The following is a 20,856-nucleotide window of genomic DNA, read 5'->3' as shown; positions in this document are numbered from 1 at the left end:
AAAAACAATGGTCCCAATGTATTTTCTGTTTTACATTTTTCATTTCTTTAGCTGTCGAAAAAGAGCCACATATTGATAAATAATGTAATGACAGCTGATTTAACATTAAGTTACGATTGAATTGCCTCTTGTTACAGTTATGAAATCGTTTGATAACAAGCAGGAAATGTTCATGGGCCAATGACATGACCACATTGAAATGGTCTATATAAAGGTGTTGTCATATTATTAAAAATACCTAGGTTTACTTTGAAAATGGCAGAATATGATGATACGCTTTCCCCCTTATTTATTACATGAACTATTTATTAAATGATGCCCGTTTTATCATTGTTTAGCTATGTAGAAAAGGGTTGTGAAAACCCTGAATTTGTCCTGAAGTTTGCAGTATTCTTATGCAGGATGGGGAGAGATGACAAATGCCCATTCAAAACCTGAACCTTTATGGGGAGAGCCAGCAGCTCCTGCTGCAAGTGTGGACAATGGCACTTCAGCATGGGGCAAACCCCCAGGTAGCTGTGGCAGCTGGGGTGAAAACGGCCCTGAGGTCTATAGCCGAGGCAATGGACCCCCTGGATCTGCCCCCTGCAAACCTGGTTAGTTTCAATATTCTAATTGCTTTAAATTGTTATACAAGATTTTAAGGAATCGCATGCAATGATACTTTTTTTTTTATTTTGTATTTTTTTTTATTATGCATTAGTAATTTACAAATACAGCAAAAACAGGCAACAAGCAAAAATTCCAAAGATAATTAAAATAAAATAAAAAAAACAAAAAAAACAAAACAAAAGGAAGACATTCACAAGACGCCAAGAACAGATTCATAATAGCTTACAATAGACAGAGCTTTTACATTTTTTACAACTTTGAGAGACTTCTTTAACAGAATAATTTCGTTGACAAATATCTTGTATAAAGGAGGAGATTTTGAAAGTCGACATTTGTGGATGAAAAATTTACCATTTAAAATGATCAAATTAACAAAATTGTTAATTTGTTTATCACCATTTTCAAAATAAATAATTTCTTTTGCATTCAATGTTATCAACATATTATTTTTAGCAGAATAATCAGAAAAACAGTCCTTCCAAAATAATTGCACACTGACAATCAACGAATAAGTGACATAAGGATTCCTCACTGTTTTTACAAAATGAACATTCTTTCTCGATATCTAAAACTTTGGAAAGTAGCACATTGGTTGGGTATATTTTATGTAAAATCTTTAAATTAATTTTTCTTACTTTATTTAAAATGCAAAACACATGCAATGATACTGCTTTTGCGTTTGAGTGCTGAATGACATGGTGTCAGGTGCTAGTTATCAGAGCTTTGAATGTGTAACAACAGGGCCCCCTGTTGTTGCAAAAATGTACTGCAGGATTGCACAGGTTTTTCTAAATTAAGTAAAAGGGTTTGTTTCTGTTGTTTGTAAACCTGGGTAATTAAAAAAAAAAGAATAAAAAAACTTTTTTTTTTCTCCAGCCCCCAAATCTATGCAAGATAGTTGGGGAGGTGGTGAGGACATGGGCCTGTCTGCAGGGCAATGGGAGCAGGATGAGGGTGACATGTGGAACAACACTGCGTCTCAGGAGAGCAACTCCTCCTGCAGCTCCTGGGGCAACCCACCGAAAAAGGGCCCACCAAAGGTAAATAATTTATAAAATTTTTATATTTATATAATGGATTTATTCTGGTGTTCATCACAATTAGGCATGGTCTGGTATATGATTCTGACATTATGGTAACCTTGGATAAAAATATCATGGTTTCACGGTATTGTAATTACTGTTCTAAAATATATTCTTTTCTAATTGTCTGCGTAAAAAGAAAATTATCCTCTGAACACAATATATAAACATTTCAAACATAGAAAAATTTGAAACAGAAACATTCGAAATATAGAAACATTTGAAACATTTTGGAACAGTAAACATGTCAGGCTAAATAATTTAAATCAATCATTGACTTCTGCTGTCTTCATTTGTTTAAAAAACACATTTCTTTACATTTACATTACATTCTTTACAATATTTACAATTTCTGTTAGAGATACTCTTTTCCTAAATAAATATTTTTTTAAATCTTACACATGTCTTAGGAACAGTATAACAAAAAGTTTTGGCTGTTTTATAACCTTGATTTTTCTCAACCGTTTTATACCTTGAAAACAGTTATTATCCTGTGCCTAATCACTAAACTGTACATGCTTCAGAAAGAGCTCATCTATCTCTCTTTTTTAAGGGAAAAGTCACAAACAAACAGGATGAAACCTGGATAATGAATCGTCTCATCAAGCAGTTGACTGACATGGGCTTCCCTGTGAGTACTGCTTATATTTCATTTAGTAGGATTTCTCCATCTGCATGTTTGACTGTTGTCCCTTTGCCTTTGTAGAGAGACCCTGCCGAAGAAGCTCTTAAGAGCAACAACATGAACTTGGATCAGGCCATGAGTACGTTTTATACCCCCAAAATCTTTCATTCTTTTAAGAACTTTAAGAACGTCTTTACTAGAATATTGTGTTTGTTGTGTTGTAGGCGCCCTGTTAGAGAAGAAGACGGAACTAGATAAAAGGGGGATGGGAATGTCTGACTACAACAACGGCCTAGTCAATAAACCAATGGGCTGTAGGCCTTCAGTCATCTCCAAAGAATCCTCCTCAGATCGACCCCCTTTCCTGGACAAGGTATATCCTTCTTATAATAAAACAGGTCCCACTTTATATTAAGTGGCCTTAACTAATATGTACTTGCATAGGAACTAATAGTTTGTTACAATGTACTTATTGTGTAAATGCATGTATTTACTGTGTACTTAGGCTTGAGTAAATACATGTATGCAATTACATCTGTAATTAACTTTTGTCATTACGTTTGTAAATACACTGTTGACCATCCCTTACACCTTAACCCACCGTTAAACCTACCCATGCCACCAAACCTGTCCCTAACCCAACCTCTATGCCACCTCAAAAGCACTACAAGTGTTCTCAAATACATTATAAACACAGTAAGGACATTGTATTTATTTTTTGATGTAAGTACATAGTAGTTAAGGACACTTAATATAAAGTGGGACCATAAAACAAAATCAGCTCATAATGCTTATTGCTTCTAAAAAACTTTGCGATGCAGTGCATTTTGTTTGTCTTTGATATTCAGTTTTTTTTTTTGCTCTTTGCTCTTCTTTAGGATGCTGGGCTAGCAGATGATGCCCAAACCTCACCGTTTATGCCTTCTCCGAGCCTGAAGCTCCCAATGGGTAGTGCTGCACTCCCTGGCCAGAGTCTAGGAGTTGCCATGCAAAACTTGAACAACAGACAGGTGAGTCTAAGGATCCATACTCCGTTTTTATAACTGTTCTTTTATCAGTCTGTGTATCTTTCATCTTTTCAATCTGATTTCAATTTGAAAATATTCAAACGTCAAATTTCTGCATGCCTTCATGAAGTCAGATTCCCAATGAGATGTTTTGTGTGTGTTTCTGCAGATGCAGAGTGGAGTGTTTGGTAGTAGCGGAGCAGCACAAGCCCGGGCCCTGCAGCAGCAGCCTCCTCCCCAGCCGTCAGTGCCACCTCTCAACTCGTCCCAGCCTAGTCTACGCGCTCAAGTGCCTCAGTTTCTCAGCCCTCAGGTGTGCAAACGGGCTTAGCAATAAGTGGTTTTGTACACTGGGCTCACTTGGTATCAATATTAATATACCTTCCCCAATATCTCTGACAGGTTCAAGCACAGCTTTTACAGTTTGCAGCAAAAAACATTGGTCTCAACCCTGCACTTTTAACCTCACCAATAAACCCTCAGCATATGACCCTGTTGAACCAACTTTATCAGCTGCAACTGGTGTGTTCCAGTCTTTGGACATATTGTTGAGACTGTCATCTGTAAGTAAACTAAGATATTGTTTTTTTATGTGTAATGTAAATGTGGCACTTTTTGCAGGCGTACCAGCGTTTACAAATTCAGCAGCAGATGTTGCAGGCACAGCGCAGTGTTTCTGGCCCCATCCGACAGCAAGAGCAGCAAGTAAGTAATTCTATTAGTATCATCATGAAGAAGCTCTTAATGTTGATTCCCAGGGTTCCCACTGTCATGGAGTTTTTGGAATATCATGTATTTTTAAAGGTCCATTTCAGACATTGAAAGTCCAGGAATTGTTTTTAATATAATATAATATAATATAATATAATATAATATAATATAATATAATATAATATAATATAATATAATATAATATAATATAATATAATATAATATAATAATAAATATAAAATAATATACAGTGTAGTAAAAAGGTGTTTGCCCCTTACTGATTTATATTTTTTATGATCTGAAAATGTTTTTTTATATTGATCTGAAATTAAATTAAACAAAGTGTGTAAACACGCACAAAAGAAATTTAAAATAAGTAAGTAATCAAAACACCACTGTATCTATGTTTATCATTTTCTCTTGCTTCAGCAGCATTCTATTCCTTTGCACATTGCTCATCAACTTGTAGCCACTAACTTAAGTCAAATCGAGTCACTAGAGTGTACATGATAACTACGCCAAACCTGTCAGGCAATATACATTTTAAGAGCTTTAACTTAAAAATCTACTTAAAAAGAGAAGACAAAAAAGTTAAGTGTAGTGTTTGTAAAAGTACTATCTAGCTTTCAAACATGGGAGAAGGAGCAATTCACAGCCACACAAACAGCCAGTGCTTCAGATTTTTAAAAAAAATGTTTAGGTAAATTATCTATTGTTGTTCTTACGGTTATTTACAAACCAACGCCATCTTAATAATATAGTTTTATTATAACAATGGGGACCCTGTGATTCTGACTTTTTTTTTTCGTCATTATCACTTTTAAATCTCAACTTGTTTAAGCTGTGGAGTGTAGTCTGATCACAAGCATGTTATCTTGCAGGTTGCACGTACAATCAATAACATGCAGCAACAGATCCAACAGCACCAGCGGCAGCTGGCTCAGGCTCTGCTGATGAAACAACAGCAGCAGCAGCCGCCCCCCTCACACCCAGGCCTGCATCCCAATGCAGGCAAATCAGCTCTGGACACATTTCCATCCCACCCCCAGGCCTCCAGCCTCTCTGTTTCCGACCTTCAGACCAAAGAGCCGCAGTCTTCTCCAAACTCCTTCTCACCCTACCCTATTTGTAAGTTACAAATCCTTTTATTGTGTTTTTCTGTTCAGTCAGTTTCAGTTCAGTCAGTTTCATTTTTTTTAAACCTGGAAAAGTCATATAAATGTTGCTTGTCTAGTTATTTTATGATTTTTTTATTTTACGTATTTCTCAAATCCAGTCATTGAAACCCACTTCCTTAAAAGTTTTTTAAGTTTAAACCCCCTGCTTAACACACTAAGGTGTTTTGTGTATTTTCAGGGATCTGATCACAAGAGGTCAGTGCAGTTGCATTACAGTAGTGTCAGCCTAGTATTAATGTGTGACCATTTGGGTTTTTGTAAAGCCACTGCCCTCTTATATCATCATATTTTACATGACTTTTGTGTTTGTGCTCATTGCATTCAAATGTATTTAATGTGGGAAAGCTTTACTCAGTTATGAACGTTTTGGTATTTTATCTTACTTGCCAAATTCAACTGTTCAGAAGCGAGTTTAACCTCTCTCAATGCTTGCGAATGTGCTTTCTGTAGCTGGATTAAACCCTAACATGAATGTAAACTGCATGGAAGTGGGTGGCCTGTCCATTAAGGATTCTCCTCAGCCTCAGTCACGCCTGTCACAGTGGACACACCCAAACTCCATGGATAACCTCTCTGGCAACTCCTCCCCAATGGAGCCCAACTTCAACAAGCATGGTACACTGCATTTCTTTATTATTAGTCAACCTGTTATGGCATAGTAGTTAATAGCAGACCATAAACTGATGAAATTCCTAATATTCTCTGTAATTTTTGCCTATGTTATACAGGTGCCATCTCTGCAGGCCCAAGTTTGGGTCCCCCTAGTAAACCACCACTAGATGACTCCTACAGTCCCTACAATCTGATTTCCAGCTCAGATTCTCCTGCCAGCCCTCTGGCACCTCACGATAGCTGGGGCCAGGGAAAGAATGCCAATGACAAGATCTCCAATGGGACCAATGTTAACTGGCCTCCAGGTGAATTAAGTATTAAGTCTGAAGTTAGAGAATTTGGATACTTGGTGAAATAGCTTAATCTTATTACACTGGGTTAAAACATATAATATATAAATATAAGTACCAGGTGACTGATAACTATAAATATTGAATTTTTAATACATTTTTGTAATGTTGATTAATAATTACTGGGGGTATCACTACATTTTTGTTTTACTTTTTTGGCTGCTGAGAAAGTTCTCTAATTTAGAAAGTTGCTATTTAATCACAAAGATAATCATACATTGTTATGTGTCCAAATACCGACTCTAATATCTCTTATATTAATCTGTTTTTAATAATATCCCTCAGAGTTTTGTCCAGGAGTGCCATGGAAAGGACTGCAGAATATTGACCCCGAGACAGACCCAAATGTGACCCCAGGGAGTGTTCCCAGCGGGCCCACCATCAACACCAATATTCAGGATGTGAACCGCTACCTGCTGAGGGACAGGAGTGGAGGTAAGAGGACCAACCATTTTCCCCCTTTAAAAATCAATCAAATTGATCAAAAATCTTCCTGTGACACTAGAGTCACACAAGCTGAAATAAATCTTGTAGCATCACAGTTAAATCATTTTAGATTTTCTGAAAGGGATTTATTTTGTATTATTGTTTTTTATTTTTATTTTCATAAACCACTTTTTCTACATGCATTATTTTTCTGATTTCCACGTTGAATTCTTGCCTGCTTGGGACACGTCGTAGGTTCCACCCCAACTTCCTCACAGGGCGAGGCTCTGCCTCCCTCCAGCGATTGGCCAGTCACTAGCTCTTTCAGTCTGTCCTCTCCCGAGGCAGACAGCACAGGTACAACTCCCAGATTCCCCTTCCTGCCCTGAAAACACTCCCAATCATACTCTTTTCTTACCACTTAGTGTTCAACCTAGCATGGGGCCCCAAACAGTGGTCAAACTCCTGTTTATCTAGTGCATCTGACTCCAGTGTGGCCCTTTCCCCCATAGAGAGCTCTGTCCCGCCTACATTCATCTGTATATCCCCTCAGTGGTGTTAGTCACACTCTGTCCCTTTGTGCGGCATGGTCACTGACTATATGTTATTTTTATGAGGTGGAAGTGGTGAGCGGACGTTCTTTTTTTTTTGAGAGGCATGAAATCTAATGTCACATATTGACCTGGAGCCTCTCTTTCCTGTTTGTGGTGGCGCCTCAGTGGCTATAACGGCTGTGAATTTACCTTTCACCAGTTTACTATGTCTAATGCTGAGGTGCAAAGGAAGTCATGTCTGTTAGCATTCTTTGTGTTTCCTGTTTCTTGCTTTTTTTTTGACACATTCACATCTCTGATATACAGGCAAGCTGTCTGACATGAAGTCCACTTGGTCCCCGGGGCCCATCTCGCACACCCAGGCATCTCTATCTCATGAGCTTTGGAAAGTACCACAAGGGCCCCGCAACACGACAGCTCCCACACGGCCACCTCCAGGCCTGACCAACACCAAGCCCTCGTCCACATGGGGAGGAAACACACTTGGTCTGGTAGCTAGCTGGGGCGGCTCCTACTCCTCAGGTGTGTATGTGTGGAAGCTGCGGTTTAATAGCTGTCCGGATATATGCTTGTGCATCTATTCTTAGGCAAACATGTAGGCGTATCTAAACAGCAGTTTAATTTTCAGTTGACTTTGTGGGTGTGATGGGGTGAGGATTAAGACGGTTTGAGCACTTGTGATCACGGGCTCTGATGGCGTAGCAAACGTGGTGTTTTGTGGTCTCACATATGTTAGTCAACATTTCCATGCTGTTGCTTGATCATACTTCCTTGACATTTAACTGAAGCACAGTTGTTTACTAGACTTCTTGCCATTGGAAAATGATATGTTTAAACAATCCAACAATGCAAATCTTTTACTTACTCTCATGTTTCTCCAAACTAGGGGCTAAATGACTTTTGAATTGTTTTTTTGTTTTTTTTCATTAAAGTCTAATTAACGTTGACTAGCCACTAGTGACGTCATCAGTATTGTTTTGCAACATGCCACTATTTGCAGAAAAATGCTGTCTGACAGCTCATTAACACTGACTAATCTTGCAGAATAAATGCAGTCAACACACTCAACACTGGATGGTTAACTAGCAATGTAACAGTAACACTGACTAATCTAATTTATCAGTGGTCGCCACACCGCCAACTTATCCAGCATAGGTTTTACGCAGCGGATGCCCTTCTAGCCACAACCAAACACTGGGAATCACCCATACTCTCTTGCATTTACACACATAGACTACGACCAATTTAGCTTATTCAGTTCACCTGTACCGCATGTCTTTGGACTGTGGGGGTAACCGGAGCACCTGGAGGAAACCCACACCAATACAGAGAGAACATGCAAACTCCACACAGAAATGCCAACTGACCCAGTCGGGGCTTGAACCAGACACCCTTCTTGCTGCACCACCATGATGCCCTTCCTTAACAGCATTACTTGCAAAAGACAAAAGTTAAACTGTTCTCTTTGCTTAACTGTTCCATTCCGTGCTGATCCTGTCCTGTCTGTAAGGAAGCAGTTAAATTTTTTTTTATTGTGGTGCTGATAAAGGAACCCTTTTGAATGTAATACATATTTGTCAGTTGCTGCCTTGGTAACACAAGTGTAATGTAAACAATTCAGTTCAGTTTATGTTTATTTCTATAGTGCTTTTACAATGTAGATTGTGTCAAAGCAGGTTAACTGTCAGTCCAGTGATTTGGATGTTGTTTTGGAGCTCTTTTTTATGGAGCTAATAATATGCCAAAACAATCTGAATTTAAATTGTGTTAATTTAAATTATTGACAATTGTAATTTAATAAATCTGAATTTTTATATGCTGTTAAAATTGTTTTTATTTAATTTAAATTTCTTATTTTGAAATTCATAACTTGAATATTGAACATCTGAAATTTAAGACAACTGAATTTCAACATCAAATTCAAAATTCAGGAATTTAAAACCAGAAATTCAGATTGTGAAATTCAGATTTAGCAGAAGGTAGGTCAGAGGTGATCAACAAGGAAGAGTAGACGATCATCGAAAACTAAGCATTTTGGCCAATCACTGCGTGAGTTTACTGGTGTATGTGAGGCTCAGTACGACACAATTCTTCTGCAAACTGACTATCAGGGGTCAGCTTTTTTTAGTAGTTTGTGTTATAAATAAAACATGCTTCAGTTAACCAAATTCATTTATTTAATTCAATCACATCGTCTAATCTTCCCTGTAGATCCCCCTGACCTACTTTCTGAATCTGAATTTAACAATATGAATTTCTGGTTTTAAATTTTAGGATATTGAATTTGATGTTTTCAATTTCTTGAAATTTTAAAACTGTATTTTTACAAACTGGATATCTGCAATCTATGAATTCAGAACACAAACAATTTGAAGTTTAAAATCACGCCTATAAAAAAAGTCAGCCTATAAAAGTTAAGTTGTCTTAAATTTCTGATGTTCAATATTCTAGTTATGAAATTCAAATTAAGAAACTCAAATTAAAAACATTTTTAATAGATAAAAATTCAGATTTATTAAATTCCAATAATTCAAATGAACACAATTTAAATTCGGATTGTTTTGGCATATTATTAGCTCCATACTTTTTTCTGATACTTATTTCAGTGAATAACTAGAAGTAATTAAATAAATAGCAGATTTCTGTCCAGCCAGCTATGGAGAAACTGATATTCACACACTCAGACTCTCTACAAGTTCAGAATGGTTGTCTAATATTGCATAGAATGATACACAAGCTATATACAGTAGTTTGCCTCACCTGTTTATTATTTATATACACAAGTTTATTCACAAAATGTTCCAGTGTCAATGCTTTGCTGAAGACAACAACAAATCACAATACTTTTCCAGCATGAACAAGATTGGCAGGCATCTGCTTTATAGTATATATCCTTGGGGCGATGTAACTGGCTAACATTTGTGTTACAATTCAAAGTGTTTTCTGAAATTACCCAGCAGGCCCCTGACCAGTCCTCATGTTTATGTCAAAAGTCACATGATCTATGCAGTGCAACTAGTCGACATCAATCAAAGAGCATGATGGCAGAGCATTAAAGTTGACCTGTAGATCAGTAAACCAGTCTCTGCAACCCCTACTATAAAACCCAATGCCGCTGTTTTCCTTAACGAAAAAGGGATTGGTAGCCAGTAGTTTCTTAACACACGAAAAATAGAGTGAAAGAATATTAAAGTTCTGGGTATCAAAACACAGTTGGGTGCTTCATGGTTAAATTTGATATGTTACTGTGGTATAAATGTTTTAAGCATTCTTTCTCTCTCCAAGTAGGTACCACATGGAGTACAGACAGCTCCAGCAGGAGCACTAGCTGGCTGGTTTTGAGAAACCTCACACCTCAGGTATCGTTAAGGCTACTGTTAAGTAGTTAAGTTATTATCTTCATTCTTGGTTAATCGTGTACATTGTTATATTTCTGCTCTTTCTCTTCTGTGTTGTTTAGATTGATGGTTCAACACTCCGAACACTGTGCATGCAGCACGGCCCGCTCATCACATTCCATCTCAACCTGACACAGGGCAATGCTGTGGTCCGCTACAGTTCTAAAGAGGAGGCTGCCAAAGCCCAGAAATCCCTACACATGTGCGTCAATCTTTCCATCATTGTTTTTAAGCGGTTGTTCTCAGCTGTATGATCGCTGTATGATCTCTAAATGCTTTGCTTTCAGGTGTGTTCTGGGAAACACCACTATACTGGCAGAGTTTGCTGGAGAAGAGGAGGTGAACCGCTTCTTTGCACAGGGTCAGTCCCTAACACCCACCACCAGCTGGCAGGCCAACCCTGGCACCAATCAAACACGGCTGGGAGGCGGAGGGACGGCGGCCACGCACCCCATCGGCCACTGGAATAGCAGTAGTCTGGGAGGAGGAGGGGCCGGGACGGGGTCCGGCGGAAAGGCGAGCAACGAGCTGCTGTGGGGGGGTGTACCGCAGTACTCCAGCCTGTGGGGGCCACCCAGCGCTGAGGATGGCCGAGTTGTCGGCAGCCCCACCCCAATCAATACGCTGCTTCCTGGAGACCTGCTGAGCGGAGAGTCCATGTGAGAGTGCCAAGCGCTCGACCCCCTACGGCAGCGAAATATGAAACTTCACGAGCAAAAACCAAGCAAATCATTTGGCGATAATCAGCGTCAGTGGAACTGTGAAAACCAAGAGACAGGAGGCTGAGGCCACACTTGCATTAAGGCTGCTGACCTTCTTCCTTTTGTTTTTGTTTTGCGTCTTTTCATTGGTGTTCATTTGGCTTGGGTTGCAGTATTCTACAGACTTCTTACGAAGAATAGTGACTAAAAGAGAAGTGAACCTTTAATAACTGAAACCAGTGTGAAAGTGTATTTTACTATAAACTGATGAGACAAGCTGCCATTTTTTGAATTCCTCTGGCACGAGCACATCCTGTCAGTCCAATCACAGCATATCGGCCTGTCCCAGAAGATACGTGTCATTCCAAACCAACCCACCCCACTCTCTGTGTTTTGGACTGGATCCATGGCGTTTTTTCAGTTGTCATTTGGATTGTTTGGATTAATTAACAGCACTAAACTTTAGCCTTAACTGCTGATCAGTCCCGCTCCACTCCAACTCTGAAGAAACTCATTTTGAGAATTGCACATTTTCTCATTTCTGAGCCAGGACTGTCAATGGGTTTGATCTCATTTACACATTTGTCCTTCCTGTTTCCCTCGGTTGCCATCCTGTCCTTGTTACTCTGGAAAGGACGGACAGGTATCTGACCCCTCTGCACATTTATTCTTGAGCTGAGAGAACACGTTGAGGACTACACAAACCACTGCTCATGAAAAACTGTACAGACAAACTGCTCTCTCTTTTCCATTTTCCTAAGCAACCTCATTCTATCAAAAGATATAAGCCCTCGTTGTTGTTTGTCTGACGTGCAATATATGCCACAGACTCTTCCGTCCATCTGTACGCAGTGCTTTTTTTTTGCCGGCTACCGGTAGGAGCTTGCTTGGGGACGGGGGAAATCAAAGACTTGTCTCCTGCCGTGTCCACCAAGCGTGGGACTGAACAGAAGAGGACTCTCTCAGTGTGTAAGCCCATGGTGATGAAACATTCACAAGCACTTCCTCTACACACACTCAAGGACAATGTGTGACTACAGGGGCAACAGGGGCTTCAAACCAAATAAGAGGTGTTTTCTTGTAACCCAGTAGACAAAGTGCATTTTTTTGTTGTTGTTGTTGTTGTATTTGGTACAAAAGTATGGAAGGAAGAAGGCGTGGTTTCTTCATAGCACTTAGCAAGAGCATCAAGCTCCGACTTCAATGCCAACAAATTACACTTGGATGTGTGAAACTGACAAAAAGCAACGATGAAAAGCAATCTACCGAACTTCTCCTCCATGCTCCTTTTTGAACTCTAAACGGATTTTGCCGTTTCTTTTCTTCTTCTTTGTCGTCTTCTTTCCACGGTCTCTCGACTTTGAAATCAGACATTTCGAAAATGGTAGCAAAGGATGTCTGATGAGGATAAAACACCACAACAAGACTGAACGTTCATGTTTTTGTTTTTTTTTTTTCTTGGAGATGATATATATCAAAGTAAATATCACTGTTACAGTACTCCAAAATCATTAGCCTTTTTGTCTGGAGCTGATAGACATGTAATGTTTCTAATGGATTCAGTGGGGCCCCCTGCCCTGGCGGCCCTGCCTACCTGTATGATAAGTGTGGCCATTGAGTGCCTATCTGCTGTGGCACCTCAGGTGCCCACGCTCTGACTTTTGACCCGCTGTGCCAGGCCGGCGCACCAGATGCCAGAACGGACCCACCTGGGACGGAGCAGTGGCTCCATCAGACCTGGCCAATCAGTACGTACTACTACTGCGCCAGCACTCGACCTCGTCTCAACTTCACTCTCATAGACTCTTTTTCTCCCTCTCATGCAAAGATCACTTTAGCTGGAAGTGGACAGGTTCGTTTTATGTACTTTTTTGGGTTTTTCCCTTCTGGAATTGCCAGTGTTCTTTTTATTTTGTCTGTTTGTTTGGTCAACATTGCTGTTGTTATCTTCATTGCTGTTGTTGTTGATGTTAAATCATCATTTTGCGCTTTTTTTGTTTTTCGGTTTGTGAGTGTGTGTGTGTGTGTGTGTATGCGTGTATGTGTGTGTGTCAATGCAGTGGTCTCTATGGTAGCTGCTCTCACCAGCCCCTCTTACTGCGCATATGCAGAAACACTCTGACTAAGAGGCACACCTCAGTGTAAACGCCGACAATCGGCGTTGGCGATTGATATGAAATCACTCGTTGTGACGGAAATGGGTTGTTTTTTCTAAGACTGAACGCAAAGAAGAGTAGTTTGATGGTGCTCAGTTTGTCTTCTGCCTCTCCTCTGCACTTTCTTTCTGCCACAGTCCTGCCAGGCCACACGCTCACACTGGTGCTTTCGACAAAGGGCAGGCAGAGTACACTACTTTACCTGGTCGCCTCTTCTCACAGTAATAAACGCAAAACGATAATGGAGACTCGGCTCTCCACTTCTATGCAAAAGACAGGCCGAGAGGTGCAGTTCACGGCCTTCAGCTTCAGCTTCAGTCTGTAGTTCTCTCCAAGCCCACTCTTCAGCCCACCAGTTCATTGTGAGAAGGCAGCTTCCTTCCAGCGTGGCTTAAAGTAAGAAAGCGGCCCGCTTCGTTTGAACAGATGACCAGGCCCTCACTGTTTACTCTCTGAATGATCTCTTACATTATGTACACGCAGTCTCAGGGCAGCCTCAGAGAACCCCAAACTGTTGTATCATTATGAGGAGGGCGCAAATGTGTGTTACTGCATTATCTTTCAGTATGCTAAATACGTGGCCGAGTGGACTTGGAGAAGATTCACAGGAAGTCCCTTGTACCTAATCTTATCGTTGACTTAACTTAGATGTGAATCTATTCGAGCGGGACTCCTTATATCTTGAAATTTGATTTGTAAAGAGCACATGGAGACGGAGAGGTAGAATGCAGCTCGGCACCAAGACAGACGGGTAGCACCTTGTCCCAGGTATCAAATATGTAGGCCTGGGAGGACTGCTGAGAATTAAACAGGGAATCCAGAATGTTTAGGTGCACTGTAGATGGTTCGCATTTGGGTACATCTTTTTTTTTTAAACCAAAAAAGGTTTATGTCTCGTTGTGATTATTGTTGTTACAAAAGGAAACTTTAATTCTGTAGTACACTTTTGACTGAAGTGCTTCTCTCTGCAAGCCTTTTGACGCCCCAATGTGGCGGACAGATGACTCTGGGGTTGCTGTATTGATGGTATTAAATTCTGTCCCGAAACGGTGCAGATTACTTTTTATTTTTCGTCTTTTAACAGGTCCAGGTCCGATTGGACCTATTGTATCAGGAGACCTGGGGCACACGCCAGTTGATACCAAGTCTTATAAAGGGGGGGAATCTCCTTTCTGGTAGATTTTTCTTTTCTCTTTCGTTTGTTTTGTTTTTAACTTCACACTCGAGTGACACTAGCAACAATCACTATTGCCTGTTTTTGAAGATATATATATACATATATATTTTTAACTGCCTTTCTCTAAGCTGTACTCGAGACCACAGATTGAAGAAAAAAAAAAAAAAAAAAACGTCCAAAACTTGTTTAAAATCCAGAGGAATGCCTGGCTGACTAGCTGGCTAGCTAACAAGTGCCCAGTCCTCCATTGTGGGCATACTAGGTCTTATCTATAGGACTAATGTACCCCAGCTCCATGAGAACGACTCAGATGCAACTTTGTGTAGATCGTACAAAATATGATGAGCTCTAAGAAACACAAATCCTCTTTCTTAGGGCCGTGGCTAGAATATGCACATGCTGGTTGATATACATGTACATCTGAAATCCTGTGTATGTATATGTAACTGGTTCTTTTGTTTGATTTTTACTTTATTTTAAGGCCCCCCGTTTTCTTCTCTCCATGAATTTACCTAGAAGATAAGAAGCATAAACATATCAAAATTATACAAATAAAAAAAAAACTAACACACAAATACTTGAATCAAAAGAAGCGCCAATAATGTAATGTGAAAATTTTTTGTAATAATTTTGTCATTCATACACTTCCAAGCTTTTTGATAACATGGGTTCAAACTGAACAACAACAAAAAAAAAACTTATTTAAAAAAAATTATTAAAAAAATGTACAAAAAAACAAATACGAGAAAAAAAAAAGCAAAACGACATCGGTTGTATGTGAGTGTTTGCACAAGATTGCGTGTACTGTATGACGGATGAATGCGATCGTCTGAGTGGACTCGAACCAATGTATGCTAGTGATAACAGTGAATATGTTTGCGCCTTTTATGTTGCATTTTAAGCATCTTAGACTTTTTGTCTTTCTTTTGTTGGCTAGTCAGAAATATATTCAGATGTGTATTGTTCTTGTATTTGTTATTAGCTTTGTTATTAGAGTTGCACTGAGTGTCTGCTTCCCCTCATTCAGCTAATCGTACAGCATATTAAAGTACTAAGGGGACAAGGTGACAATTCATGTGTTAATGTTTACTCAAGGACTTATTGAGAAAAATAACAAGTGTGTTTTTTTTATCTGTAATACGATTATCTACCTTATAGTGGCTTTTATTGTGGAATAATCCATGAGAAAGAAATGGATTATTTTGAGTATTGCACCATTTTTGTTTTCAGATTATAAACAGAAGAGAAAAAAAATGCAAAATACTAACAAAAAAAAGAAGAAGAAGAAGTATATAAATATAAAATGTGGGGAAAATCTTTTCGAAGAACTGTGGCCATAGATCGATGTAGAGAGATTCCTCATGTTACGCCGTAATGAGCTGGATAGACATCTGGAGAAGAGTTTCTTACAAGACTCATTTCAGAGGTGCCTACCTTTCTGGTTTGCTTATTATTATTATTTTGGTTGTTGTCTTTTAATTTTGATTTCTGTTTTAGTTCTTTGCTCACTTTCTATGTGCAAGGCCACCAACAGTTTACAAGCATTTCATGTTTTTCTGAAGTTCAAGGAATGAAATTTTGCGATGGGATTGTAGTGTGAAGAAAAAAACAATTCTAAAGGACAAACTTCCATCAACTGAATAACAAAAACACTTTACAGAATGAAGATTATTGTGCTACTTGCAGAACTCTGGGATTGATCAGTGTTGTCATGTTTGTGTTTGTTTTGTTTTGTTATGTTGGCAATGTTAGGTTCCTAGAATATCAAAGCCTGTACTTTTTTTTTTTGGAAAGCAAAAAAAAAAAAAATTCCTTTTTTGAAAAAAGAGAAAAGAAGACATAATTGTTCACTATCTTGCACACACAAAAAAAGTGGATCATGTCTCAGGAAGGCAAGGGTTCCAGAGTACCTACTCCACGCCATTTAATGTTTGTTTTTAGAGAAAGAGGATAACAGGAAAAAAAAAGAAAAGAAAAAAACAGAAGCACTGAAGGTTATGGATTTCAGAAGAAGAAAAAACCTTTGTTTCTAAATCCGTAGCAGTTACGTATTTACCAAATAATGAACTCTTAATGAACTTTAAAAAATGGAGTGCTTTATATATAAATCTATATATTGAAATTGCTTTACATTTTAAACAAAATGATCAATGATTTTGATTGTTCAAATGACGGTGAAAGAACATACAGGTGCTGTATGTTTGAATCTTTATTGTATTTTCTTAACATGAGGTCCCTTCCTGTTGAAATCAGGACCATTGTGCATTACTATTTCTTTCCTCTTTGTCATTCTGTCTCTTGTTGGCGGGTATTACATAATGAGAATCGAAAGCGAGGGGTTTGGGGCAGGGGTTCTGTATCAATCTGATCGATTTAAAGAGATAAACGAAACAAGCTGGTTCATAAGGATCATGATCTATGCACAAGGGGGGGTGGGGTTCTTAAAGCCTCTGTGACCCATCTCTCATTGGGATTAGAGGGAATTTCTTTTCTTTTCTGTGTGTCTCATTTTGCTCTGTCGTCTCCCTCCCCCACCGACCCCATCTTATTTCCCATGTTTCTTACATACAGTACATCGCCATGCTGTGTATTCCTAAACCAATGAACGTCTCATTCTGAAGCACTGTGGGGGTTTTTTTGTAGCCCATGACTTTCAAGGTTGTTGTTTCGTGTGAATGAGCGCGTGAGCGTGTGTGTTATACTGAATGAGTGCGGATGGAGAAATTGGGTTGCTTTGCCTTTTGATTTTAAATGTTAAGGAAAATGTATGTACTGAGATTTTGAGAAGTCAGTGGCTTTTAATGTTTATTTCTCTCTTTACTCTCCTCATAGAATGTGATTGTTGACATGCACAGAAAAAAATGTTTTGAACTATGGAGCTTCTTTCAAATTAATAAATTGCATTTTTGTTCTTGGCTGTAAAGAATCGGGTTTGGTCATTGCTGGTCAACTTGTTGTGTTGAATACTTAAAGTAGGTAGTTAAAAGGAACACCACTTCTTTTTTTTTTTTTTTTTTTTTTTTTTTACAACTTCCCTGCAAGTTTAACTGTCGCGTTATCCCTTTTTTTTTTATTTATTCAGCCAATTTCTTGCTCTGGCGGGAGCACTTTTTAGCTTAGCATAGCATAAATCATTGAAACGCATTAGACCAGTAGCGTATTACTCAATGTTAATGTTCCTATTTAAAGCTTGACCCTTATGTAGTTGCATCAGGTGATAGAAAATTGAACTATGCTTTCGTTCTGGCCCAATATCCAAGGGACTTTGCTGCCGCACCATGGCTGCAGTGATGTTACTGTTGCCTTGAGACTATTTTCAGATGCATCATAATATCATTGCACCTGCTACCATATAACAGCAGTAGATTTCTTTGTTTTGTATGTCAGTATGAGAGAATAGGTACATTTTTTATTTATTTATTTTTTTTTAGCTAATAATCTAATTCAGTTTTGATTCCAAATGGTAAAATCGAATTGTTTAACTCTAAGGCGGTTGTAAAATTCAACTATTTCAAAAAATATTAAAGAAAGAAAGATGTTGTGATGTAAAGCACAATAACTTTCAGAAAAAATCTAACTAGTATAAAAAGTTTTCGTATTTCCAAAAAATATTAGAGTGTGCCTTTAAGATCAGACAGATGGATACAGTGAAAAAAATGATTTCTGCAAAACTGTTGCAAACAATTTATTTGTGTTAAATTTAAACAAACTAATTAAGTTAAATTATATTTAACTTTGTTTACATTTAACACAATTAAATAGTTTATAACCAATTAACGTAAAAAATTTGTAAATCCAAGAAATCATCTTTGAATATTTTTTTCAGTGTGTAGATAGATAGACAGACAGACAGACAGATTTCATTTTCATCTTCGAATTCATCTATTATGTCACTAATCTACATCTTACAAGGTGTTTCTTCTACCTAAGTTAGGTCAAGGTGCAAGATCCTGTAGATAAAGTCACCACTGAAATGCAAAATACAATTATAATAATAGTTTTTACTGCGGTCTTCAGCTTCCAATGTAAGGTAAAGTGATGGAAATGTCCTCCTTAGTGTTTTATCCTTCTGTCTTTGTCATCCCTCAAAATGGCCAAGGTTCTGTCCTGAACTCTTGTAAACTCACCATAATGACTGATATCCATTATAAGGTAATGTGTGGAACCACACAGATAGTTTCCCACACAGACTTCTGAGTAATGGCAGTCCAGCATTCACTCCTCCTCATGTGTAGCCACATACACATCCAGTTGTTCTTGAATAAATATAGTGATTTAATGAATTTTAATAACATGTCTATATTTCACATTATACATTACATTCAATTACACACTTCAGCGTTACAAGATTTCATGAATTGTTTCGTTATTTTCCAAGAGGCAGGTAAAAGTGTTTAAAAAGAAAAAAAAATCAAAACTTCAGTGTATTTCTGAAATTTAGTTGCAATTTTTATTTATTTTTTTATTTTTATTTTTTACTGCTGTGCATCTGTGTTGCATCAAGTCAAGTCAACTTCTGAATCTCAAAAACATGTATGCCAGCCTCAAAAAAACTGTCCCACATTTTTTTGAATATTGCTAATTTAAAATTGGGTTGAGATCAGGAGATTGTGCTGGCCACTCCATAATGTCAACCCTATTTACATTGCTGAACAATTAATGATACTACGATGTTTTTTGACAGAATAAACACATTTGCTTTTTAAACTTCACATTGCTATTATTTTCAACACCACCTTTTCAAAGCAATAAACAATTATTTAGAAGAAGCAGCACACAAGAGGAAACCATTGAGTTTGCTTATTTGTGGATAAACATACCCAACAATTTACTTGTGGATACATGTGCAATAGAAACAAAAAAAAAACGATCACAAATTCATCCACAAGTTCAATTTTTGCAATCCACAAATGTCACTACTGCTAATAGCAGGTTCAACAGATTACTGATGTTTTTTATTTATTTATTTATTTTTTTTGTTACAGTTTTTTTTAACCGCATGCATCATAATTACTAAACATGGCCCATAAAACAAGGCATTTCTTGGGAACAAAATCAGCATATTGTGAGCATAACACAAAATATAGATAGACAGATGTATGAATCACACACAGACACACAGAAACAATTGTATGCGTGAATAAATTACTTCAATCTGACATTATTTCAAAATTACAGAGGTCCTGGAAGCATATCCTTTTAATTACATTGCAAAACTGTAAATGAATCAGAATTTCACAATAACATGAGCAGCGTTCCATGACTCTTCCATGACTCTTAATTTGTGCTTTAGGCAAATACGGAGAGATTCTCCAGGACAGACTTCTTATTGGAGTTGCTCTTTGTCCAGCTGGGAGCCATGTTTCAGATTTTGACGGACAGATCTTGGGCCTCATTTATAAAGCAGGCAGTCTATGCTTGAACCATGGGAATGTTCATATTCATAAACACTGTCTTTGCTTGAAAAATGTGCTAAAACTTTATAAAACTGTATGTAATTAAATAAATGAGCATATCAAAATATGTTTAACCTTAGAGGAAAAAACAGTAAGCTATGCCGAGTTTTGGCTGCTTTCAAAACAGATAAAAAGGTCGCTACCTCCAACTTTGGCCTTACTAAAGTTCTTACTAAAGCCACTGCATACAGATGATGACTGACACTGTCATATAAGCTATTAATTAAGGATGATATTGTATTAATTAAGGGTTGTTTACAAGGCAGAGACGCAGTAAAATGAACAAAAACATTCACTTTGAGACTTCTTCACACCTAAACCAAAGAGCTTAGAATCACCAAGAGACTCAATAGAACGTTCCATTGCCGTCCATTGCTTTGTTTTGTTTTGTTTTATTTTAAAAGCGCATTAAAGTTGAAATAGAACTGGAAAGACGCCAATACAACACTTACTTTACAGTCATCAGCACTTTAAATAGTTTTTTTTTACAGGCTCAATTTTTATATTTTAACTATATCTATTTTCCTGGAACTGTCACTTTTAGGTGAGATTACTTTAAATTAATTTAATGTAATAGTTTATGCACTGGCTTAATATAAATTAATACTCGCATGTTAAATTAAATTAACATAACTTTCATGATGTTGATAACAGACTGACTACACTTTTTGTTGTAGTATTATGTTATAATAGTATATAGTATTTTTTTTCCGGCGTTGTCTGTTAAAGAAAGACTAATAAAGCTCATGTAAAAAGGAACTTTCTCCAAAATGATTGAATTCTGACATATAAATTCATATATATATATATA

The 20,856-nt window shown here is 37.8% G+C and overlaps 1 protein-coding gene across 12 annotated transcripts in view; it reads left to right on the top strand.

Annotated features, from left to right (window-relative positions):
• The window catches only part of tnrc6c1 (trinucleotide repeat containing adaptor 6C1), a 77,157-nt gene extending 62,001 nt beyond the window's left edge, over window positions 1-15,156 (top strand). For 3 of the 12 annotated variants that reach the window (XM_073944709.1, XM_005164093.6, XM_073944710.1), the window contains 18 exons: window positions 402-596; window positions 1,489-1,652; window positions 2,248-2,325; window positions 2,401-2,458; window positions 2,544-2,692; window positions 3,198-3,329; window positions 3,496-3,639; window positions 3,729-3,848; window positions 3,948-4,031; window positions 4,919-5,165; window positions 5,666-5,830; window positions 5,944-6,132; window positions 6,463-6,612; window positions 6,859-6,960; window positions 7,464-7,679; window positions 10,446-10,516; window positions 10,618-10,757; window positions 10,843-15,156. In XM_073944709.1, coding sequence (XP_073800810.1) covers window positions 402-596; window positions 1,489-1,652; window positions 2,248-2,325; window positions 2,401-2,458; window positions 2,544-2,692; window positions 3,198-3,329; window positions 3,496-3,639; window positions 3,729-3,848; window positions 3,948-4,031; window positions 4,919-5,165; window positions 5,666-5,830; window positions 5,944-6,132; window positions 6,463-6,612; window positions 6,859-6,960; window positions 7,464-7,679; window positions 10,446-10,516; window positions 10,618-10,757; window positions 10,843-11,218 — 2,780 coding nt within the window. In that variant the 3' untranslated portion in view covers window positions 11,219-15,156. Of the gene's footprint in view, window positions 1-401; window positions 597-1,488; window positions 1,653-2,247; window positions 2,326-2,400; window positions 2,459-2,543; window positions 2,693-3,197; window positions 3,330-3,495; window positions 3,640-3,728; window positions 3,849-3,947; window positions 4,032-4,918; window positions 5,166-5,665; window positions 5,831-5,943; window positions 6,133-6,462; window positions 6,613-6,858; window positions 6,961-7,463; window positions 7,680-10,442; window positions 10,517-10,617; window positions 10,758-10,842 lie in introns of all 12 variants that reach the window. The other 9 variants (XM_009299599.5, XM_009299597.5, XM_009299600.5 and 6 more) reach the window with 3 other exon arrangements.
• Window positions 15,157-20,856: the final 5,700 nt, after the last annotated feature.

This window comes from Danio rerio, chromosome 3 (genome assembly GCF_049306965.1).
Source record: "Danio rerio strain Tuebingen ecotype United States chromosome 3, GRCz12tu, whole genome shotgun sequence".
NCBI lineage: Eukaryota > Metazoa > Chordata > Actinopteri > Cypriniformes > Danionidae > Danio > Danio rerio.
Note: the sequence above shows the minus strand (reverse complement) of the source record. Positions and strands in the feature narration are given on the sequence as shown.